A 9,783-nucleotide genomic window follows, 5' to 3' on the forward strand; every position below is an offset into this window, starting at 1 on the left:
TAGCATTCACCTCTACAAAATGCTTTGTGATTAATCTTACCACTGACAAGATTGTTTTGCAGGGAAAAAGAGTGAACAATATATATATTGTAGATCTATCCACATTGTCAGAAAATGAACTCACTTGCTTAAGTATGTTGGACAATGATCCCCTCCTTTGGCACAAGAGACTTGGACATGCATAAGTGTGTTGGACAATGATCCCCTCCTTTGGCACAAGAGACTTGGACATGCAAGTCTGAGTCAACTCAACAAATTAGTCTCCAAGGACCTGGTGATAGGGCTGCCTAACATCAAGTTCAAGGAAGATAAAGTTTGTGAGGCTTGTGCAAGGGGGAAGCAGGTAAGATCCTCTTTTAAATGCAAGAAAGTGGTAAGCACCACCAGGACGATGGAACTGGTCCATATGGATCTCTGTGGTCCAATGAGAATATTAAGCAGAGGTGATAAAAGATATGTGATGGTGCTTGTTAATGATTACTCTAGGTTTACTTGGACATTATTTTTAACATCTAAAGATGAAACATTTGACATGTTCACTTCTTTTGTTAGAAAAACTCAGAAACAACTAGGTAATCAACTTGCATCAATTAGGTCTGATCATAACACTGAATTTGAAAATGCTAAATTTGCTAAATTTTGTGATGAGCATGGCATAGATCATAATTTTTCTGCTCCTAGGACTCCACAAAAAAATGGAGTGGTTGAAAGAAAGAATAGGACACTTGAAGATATGGCTAGGACTATGCTTCTTTCTAGTAAACTACCCCATAGCTTCTGGGCAGAAGCTATAAATACTGCATGCTACATCATAAATAGGTGCATGACTAGACCTCTTGTTGAGAAAAATCCTTATGCGTTACTTAAAGGGAGAAAACCAAATATATCCCATCTTAGGGCATTTGGATGCAAGTGCTTTGTGCACAATAATGGTAAAGACTCCCTAGGCAAGTTTGATCCCAGAAGTGATGAGGGAGTATTCTTGGGATATTCTTCACATAGTAAAGCATATAAGGTATATAACAAAAGAACTATGTGTGATAAAGAAAGTGTTCATGTGGTTTTTGATGAAACTAACATTCTTTCTGAGAGATAGGAACATGATGATGAAGCAATTGGGCTGTTAAGAAACATAAATGAAACCACAGCCCAGACTGAAGCTGCACTAGAAGAAGGAACACGTGATGGAACAGGTCCTTCTACCCAGGGCAACCTGACACAGGGAATAGAACAAAGAGGAAATGATTCTCAAACCTCAAGGGAACCTGTCCATGAAGCTGTTCCATAACAACAAAGCATTGAAGGAACATCAAGGGGAAACCAGTTGGTTGTGAAACCTTACAAGTATCAAAGTTCTCATCCCATTGAGAACATAATTACTGATCCAACCTTTGGAATCAAAACCATATGTTCATTAAAGAATCTTTGTGCTTTTGATGCTTTCTTATCTCTTATTTAACCTAAAAATGTTGTTGAGGCTTTGCAGGATGCAGACTAGGTAAATGCAATGCAAGATGAATTCAACCAATTTGAAAGGAGTCAAGTTTGGCATCTGGTGCCAAGACCCTTGGACATATCAGTAATTGGCACAAAATAGGTCTTCAGAAACAAACTTGATGAAGATGGAACTGTTACAAGGAACACGACAAGATTGGTGGTTCAAGGATATAGCCAAGAGGAGGGCATAGACTATGATGAAACCTTTGCTCCAGTTGTAAGGTTGGAAGCAATAAGACTCGTCATAGCCCTTGCTGCTTATATGGAATTCAACCTCCACCAGATGGATGTCAAGAGTTCCTTCCTCAATGGCTATCTAAAGGAAGAAGTGTTTGTCAAACAACCTCCAGGGTTTGAAAGCAAGGAGAGTCCTGATCATGTGTACAAACTTGACAAAGCACTTTATGGGCTCAAGCAGGCTCCAAGAGTATGGTATGAAAGATTATCAAAGTTTTTGCTTGAGCATGACTACAAGAGAGGTAAAATTGACAATACTTTATTCTTGAAAGAAAAAGGTAAAGATCTCTTGGTAGTTCAGATATATATTGATGATATAATCTTTGGAGTAACTACTAATAAGTTAAGTAAAGAATTTGCTAAACTAATGGGGAGTGAATTTGAAATGAGCATGGTGGGTGAGCTTAATTTCTTTTTAGGCTTACAAATTAAACAAACTCCAAATAGAACTATGATCCATCAGCATAAGTATGTAAAAGAGTTGCTTAAAAGGTTTAAAATGGAAAATTCCAAAGAAATTGACACTCCTATTGCAAATGCTACAAAGATGGATATAGATGAACCTGGTTCATCTGTTGATCAGAAGTTGTATAGGGGAATGATTGGCTCATTGTTGTATCTCACTACTAGTAGACCTAACATTGTCTTCAGTATAGGCCTTTGTGTAAGATTTCAGGCAAATCCAAAGGAGTCTCACTTGACTGCTGTCAAGAGAATGTTGAGATATCTAAAAGGCACCCCTGATCTTTGTCTTTGGTATCCAAAAGGTAGTAATTTCAATCTTGTAGGATGTGCTGATGCTGATTATGCAGGTTTTCTTGTGGATAGAAAGAGCACCTCAGGTATGGCACACTTTCTTAGCTCATGTCTTGTGTCTTGGGCCACCAAAAGGCAAAATTCAGTGGCCTTATCTACTGCTGAAGCTGAGTATGTTGCTGCTGCTTCATGTTGTACTCAATTGTTGTGGATCAAACAACAATTAATGGACTTTGGAATTGATGTTGGTTGTATCCCTATTTTTTGTGATAACACTAGTGCAATTAGTATGACCAAGAACCCGGTTCATCACAAGAGAACTAAGCACATAGATGTTAGGCATCACTTTTTGAGGGATAACTATGAAAAAGGGTTGATCACTGTAGAATTTTTGCTACTGACAAACAAATAGCTGACATCTTCACAAAAGCCCTAAGTAGAGATCACTTTGAAAGAAACATGTTAGAATTAGGGATGATTAAGATTACCTAAAAGGATCAGTTCAGAATTCACAACGAAAAAAAAATTGAAAAGAAAAAATTGTTGGTTTTGGTTAAAAAATCTGGAAATGTGTATATAATTAGATTAATTTTTGCTCAGATTCATACTTTCAATAGTATACTCTTGTGCCATGTATTAAAATGACTCATTAATCTCTAATGATATTTTCTCTATTTTGGCAAATTTAGACTTACACAAGAGAATTATCAGTGAAGAACCTGGTTCATCAAGATAACACAGTATGTTTTCTACACTCTGCATAATTTAAAATAATAATATTTGGATCATGGGCAGAGTCCTACTTAATTCCAAACTCCTTTTGGACTTATTCGTTACAAGTGAACCAGATCTGTTCAAAAGAGTCGCAACCGAATTGAAGTACCTAGATTCTAGGGATACACTCCAAAGTCTTTTCAAAACTGAAATTCAGTTTGATTAAACTTCCACACCCACTATCATATCTTCCACTACCCCAACCTCTAAGAAAATAGTTAAGATGCTTGCTCGCAAGGTTGTTGCGGGGAGAAAATAAATTTGGAGAAGAGGTTTGTACTAGTAGGGGCTAAAACAGGTATTGAAACTACAGAGTCTGGAGGAATTGGTGGTAAAAAAGAAAAAAGAAAAAGAAAAAGAGAGCAAGGGTGTTCGAAGTGCTGTGAGGGGAAAGGGTAAAAAAATGCCTGATTCTTCACCCACTCCTGTGAGTTTAACCAAAGACACAGGTGCAATGGTTGTTTGGGGAGAAAAATCTGCTGGAGTAGAGGAGAGTGTAAAGAAAATAGAGGGAAGTGGGTCTGGCAAAGCCGCTGAAAGGCTGGTTCAACTTGGGAAAAATATAGATGAACATGTTTCATCTTAACAGGAAACCCTCGCAGACCTACCGAAGAGAGTGACTGAAAGTTATAATCCAAAGAAGAAAGGGAGGTTGGTACAAGTAAGGATTATTTTGGGGCAAAATACGCTGCCTGCTTATGACTATGAAGCCCATGTCACTCCTAAAGAACCTGGTTCATCTAAGAAGGTACCAGTGAATAGCAACGTGCGAGCCTTGGTGCAAGAAAGTGGGGCTAAGGATGCTGAGATTGAGAGGCTGAAGAAAAGGTTGGTTGAGGTAGAGTCTGAGAGAGATGCTCTTAGAACTGAACTAGCAAGGGAAAAGGAGAGGAATGATGGAATTCTTCAAGACATGTTGAAACTTCTCCAAGCCAAAAACTAAGCCCCCAGTTCTTCAAAGCCTTAAACTTTTAGCCCAGTGTAGACCTTTCAGTGACCCAGTTTGGGATTTTTTTTGTTTGCTCATGTTTTCAGTATTTTTATTTCTTTTTATGCTTTGTGAAAGAATCGTATCAATCATCAATGAAATTCACTGTTTTTGCTCTAACTGTTTGTTTATATTTCTTTGATGGTTAGAATTCTTAGCTTGATCTATGATGATTAATCCATGATTGCATTTGAAGTAGCCCCAGTGGCCATGAGTAAGTTTTAAAATATGATTATCTCACATTTTTATGTAACTTTTCGATGATGCCAAAAGGGGAAAAAAGGTTGTGCTTTACACTTTGAACAATGATGTTTATAACCTAATGAACATGGTCCTTGATGATAAGTGATAAAAATGAAAAATGTTTCTAACATTGTGTTGATGTTGAGCTAAGTTGAAACAGGGCCTAAGCTTATGGAAGCACAGAGTTTGTCAGAAAAATGTTTCTAACATTGTGTTGATGTTGAGCTAAGTTGAAATATGGCCTAAGCTTATGGAAGAACAGGGTTTGTCATTATCAAAAAGAGGAAATTTGTTGGCCCAAGTAAAGGATAGTTTTGAAGATTGACAAAGGAACTCAGGGATGAACCAGGTCCATCACTGGTAGGCATAGACACAGGCAGATTCAAAGCATGTGAGATGCACATGCAGGAGATAAACGAAATCTGGCATAATAATAGATATCTCCTGATCGAAAAGATTGCATAATTGATAAGGAGAAGGACTCCTTACTCAACGAGAACATTATCCAAGATAAGGGAGGAGTTAGAGGTTGAGATTAACTAGAACTCTTTCACCAAGGAAGAGTAGCATTAGAACTTTAGTTATTTTCTACTCTACTAACTCTATAAATCACAGGATGTTCTCATTCTATAGGTGACGCACAAAAGCAGAAGTTAAACGTGAATTGAGAGCAAAATAGCAAGGCATTTTGCAAGCAGTTCGTGTGTGATTCAAGTGTGCGAACCTGAAGCTACATGAACTAGATAGAAGAACCAGTTCCAAGTGTCTGTCTTTTATTCTACTTCAATTGTAGTAGATGTTTTCATATTGTACCTTTTAGCTTTATCTAGAGGCAATTGTACTAGGTACTCAGAGTATTCAAGTTAGAGTTAACTTGAAGTTGTCGTAACAGTTAGAGGCTGTGTACCACAACAGGGTTAGAGTTAATCCTAGGTTTACAAAAGTGTTTTGTAAATGTAGTTTTTGGCTCACTGATTCAGTAAAGAGTTTTGAGAAAATCCTACTGGGAAGTAGGTCGTGGTTTTTTCACCTTTTGAGCCAGGTATTTTCCACATAAAAATCTCTGTGTTCTTTATTTTCTGTACTTATTATTCCGTAACAGTAGTAGTTAAAACACATAGAAGAACCAGGTCCTTCTATAATCTGTGCATACGAAAAATTAGACACCACACAAATCACCCCCTTTTGTGTGGTATTGAAGTATAAAACATCAAAGGATATATGGGATTCTATGAAGCAAAAATATCAGGGTAATACACGAGTTAAGAGAGCACAATTGCAAGCTCTTCGCAAAGAGTTTGAAATTCTGCACATGAAAGCAGGGAAAACCGTGAATGATTTTTTTGCTCGAACTCTCACCATTGCTAATAGGTTAAAAGCAAATGGTGAAAACAAGGGAGATGCAGGGGTCGTGGAAAAGAACTTGAGATCCATGACTCCCAAGTTCAATTATGTTGTATGTTCCATTGAGGAATCCAAGGATACAAGCACGATAACTATTGATGAGTTGCAAAGCAGTCTGCTTGTGCATGAAAAATGCATGAGCTCTCCAGTTGCGGATGAACAAGCCTTAAAGATTGCTCATGGAGAACAATCTGGTGGAAGGGGTTGAGGCTTTGGAAGGGGAGGTCGTGGAAGGGGAAGAGGCAGATTTGACAAAGCTATAGTGGAGTGTTACAACTGTCACAAGCTTGGACATTTTCAATGGGAGTGTCCACAAAAGCAAAAAACGGCCAATTATGCAGAAACTCAAGGAGAGATGTTGTTGATAGCGTATGTTGATTCAGGTGATGCTAACAATGAAGACACATGGTTTCTTGACTCAGGATGCAGTAATCATATATGCAGAAAGATGGAATATTTTTTCGATTTTGATGGAAGTTTTAGAGATTCAGTGAAGTTGGGTAACAATTTAAGCTTGAGTATAATAGGAAAGGGAAATATAAGGTTTCAGGTGAAGGAAACAACACAGGTTATCACAAGTGTGTTTTATGTACCAGAACTGAAAAATAATCTATTGAGTATTGGACAGTTACAAGAAAATGGGCTTGATATTTTGTTTCAACGCGGTCAATGTAAGGTGTGTCATCCTGACAGAGGCTTAATTATGGAGACACAAATGACTTCAAACATGATGTTTGTCGTGCATGCTGTATCTCGACCTATAGCATCTGCTTGTTTCAATACTATTACGGAAGATGCAGTGCAACTTTGGCATTGTCAGTATGGACACTTAAGCTTTAAAGGCTTACATATTCTTCAGCAAAAAGGCATGGTGCATGGTTTGCCGCAACTCAAGTCTCCTCTGAAACTATGCAAAGACTGTTTGGTGGGAAAGCAACAACGTGATCCATTTCCAAAGAAGAGCAATTGGAGAGCTTCACAAGTTCTACAACTAATATACACTGATATCTGTGGTCCGATCAAGCCTATATCTAATAGCAAAAAGAGGTATCTGCTCACATTCATTGATGATTTTAGCAGAAAATTATGGGTTTATTTATTGACTGAGAAGTCTGAAGCCTTTGCTATTTTTAAAAGATTTAAGACTCACATTGAAAAAGAGACGAATTCTTTTATTAGAAGCTTTCGTACAGATCGGGGAGGAGAATTCACTTCACAAGAATTCTCTAGCTTTTGTGATGAAAATGGAATAAAGAGACAATTGAAAACTCCATACACGCCGCAACAAAATGGGGTCGCAGAGCGAATGAATAGAACTATTATGAATATGGTCCATAGCATGCTATCAGAGAAGAAACTTCCCAAGACTTTTTGGCCTGAAGCAGTCAATTGGACAGTCCATGTCTTGAATCGGAGTCCGACATTGGTAGTAAAAAATAAGACACCAGAGGAAGCATGGAGTGGATAAAAGCCCTCAGTTGAGTACTTTGGCTGCCTTTCTCATGTTCATGTGCCTGATAATACTAGATCAAAGCTAGATGACAAGAGTTTGTATTATATTTTGTTGGGAGTCAGTGAGCAATCAAAAGCTTATAGACTTTATGATCCAATTTCACAAAGGATCATTATAATCAGGGATGTCGTGTTTGAAGAAGACATGAGATGGGATTGGGATAACAAGCATGAAAAAGCAATTATGTGTGACCTGGAATGGGATGAACGTGACGAGGAAACATCTCAACGCGAAGAGGAAGCAGCTCAACCAGTTCCTGTTACCGAGATAAGGGAAGATAATGAACCTGGTTCGGAAGAAACAGAGGAAATACTACCTTCCTCTGACCCTTTGTCTTTAGACCATCAATCCTCTACTTCGATACAACAGAGGACTAGGCTACCACCGATTTGGATGCAAGACTATGAAATAGGTGACGCCATCTCAGAATAAGAAAGTGATATGGTTATGTTTGCAGCCACTAATACTGATCCTATTTACTTTGAAGATGCCGTGAATAATGAAAAGTGGCAGCATGCCATGGACGTCGAGATGGAAGCAATAAAAAAAAATGGTACATGGGAATTAATAGATTTGCCTGAAGGAGGGAAAAAAATTGGAGTTAAGTGGATTTATAAAACTAAATTTGATGAAAATAGAGAAGTAAATAAATACAAGGCTAGGTTGTCGTGAAGGGGTATGTCCAACAACATGGGGTAGACTATACAGAAGTATTTGCGCCTGTGGCGTGCATGGAGATAATTCGATTGGTAATTGCACTTGTAGCTCTAAGAGGATGGCCTCTTGCATGAAAATATTTTTGTGGAACAACCTTGTGGTTATGTGCAGAGGGGAAATGAACAGAAAGTATATAAGTTAAAAAAGGCACTTTATGGGCTTAAGCAAGCGCCGCGAGCTTGGTACAGCCGCATAGAAGCCTATTTCATGAAGGAAGGTTTTGAAAAGTGTGACTACGAGCATTCATTGTTCATCAAGACAAGTAAAGATGAAAAAATATTAATTGTAAGTTTATATGTTGATGATCTTATATTTACTGGCAATGATGAGTTAATGTTTGCCGAATTTTAAGGTTCCATGAAGTATGAGTTTGACATGACAGACCTTGGAAGAATGAGATATTTCCTTGGTTTGGAAGTTTATCAAAGATCAAATGGAATTTTTAAAGAAGTTTGGGATGGATAAAATCAATTTTATCCATAATCCAATTGTTCCTGGCTCTAAGCTTATGAAAGATGCGGATGGGATCAAGGTGGATAAGACTTATTATAAGCAAATTATAGGTAGTCTCATGTATCTCACGGCAACTCGACCGGATATGATGTTTGTGATGAGCCTTATTAGCAGATATATGGAGAATCCCACTGAACTTCATTTACAGGCGGCAAAAAGGGTATTAAGGTGTTTAAAGGGGACAATTGAGTTTGGCATATTTTACTGGAAGGGAGGAGATGATGAACTTGTTGGTTACACTAATAGCGATTATGCTGGCAATTTGGAAGATAGAAAAAGCACATCAGGCTATGTATTTTTATTAAGCTCAGGGGCAGCATCTTGGTCTTCAAAGAAATAACCAGTAGTGAGTTTATCTACTACAGAAGCAGAATTTATAGATGCTGCTTCATGTGCATGCCAAGCTGTTTGGTTGAAGAGGGTATTAGAAAAGTTGGATCCTAATCAAGGCAAGACATCTATTATTCACTGTGATAATAGTTCTGCAAATAAACTTTCAAAAAATCCAGTTATGCATGGTCGCAGCAAGCACATAGATATGCGTTTTCACTTCCTGCGAGAACTCACAAAAGATGATACTGTGGATCTAGTTTACTGCGGTACAAAGGAACAATTAGCTGATGTGATGACTAAGCCCCTTAGGCTGGATGTCTTCTTGAAGTTGCGAGAATTGTTGGGAGTTTGTTTTAAGTCTAAGATAAACTGAGTGCTCATAACATTCAGTTTAATGGAGGAATTGTTAGGAGTCTTTTAGTGTTTAGCTTCCTAATGTTATTAGAGTTCTTTGTTTGTCGAGTTCTTCACTTCATTAGAATTTGTTAGACTCTAGAAAATATAGTTTTAGCTTTAGACGTCGGTTATGTAAGGCTATATATAGCCATATTCGTTTTAATAAAATCATTGAGTTCCTCCATATTTCTTCTGTCTGCATAAGTTTTCTTTGGTTTTCAACAATTCTCTGCATTTAAAGCATACAAAGTTTTTCGTAAAAAAATTCATTGCACACTAAAAAAATTATGTTGTACTCTAAAAGTATAATATACAAGTATATTACTCATATGACTTATGCGTCTTGCTGCACTGGCAAACCATCAACCATAACAACATCAAATGGTTCTTCCTTTGTCTTATCTTTATATGA

General features: G+C 37.6%; 1 protein-coding gene across 1 annotated transcript; it reads left to right on the forward strand.

Moving 5' to 3' along the window:
• The first annotated feature begins 5,726 nt into the window (after window positions 1-5,726).
• LOC107803549 (uncharacterized) lies at window positions 5,727-6,107 on the forward strand. Its single transcript, XM_016627290.1, has one exon. It carries the CDS (start codon window positions 5,727-5,729, stop codon window positions 6,105-6,107), a length of 381 nt encoding a protein of 126 aa, XP_016482776.1.
• The last annotated feature ends 3,676 nt before the right edge of the window (window positions 6,108-9,783 follow it).

The sequence above is a fragment of the Nicotiana tabacum genome, chromosome 19 (genome assembly GCF_000715075.1).
Source record: "Nicotiana tabacum cultivar K326 chromosome 19, ASM71507v2, whole genome shotgun sequence".
Classification (NCBI taxonomy): Eukaryota; Viridiplantae; Streptophyta; class Magnoliopsida; order Solanales; family Solanaceae; genus Nicotiana; species Nicotiana tabacum.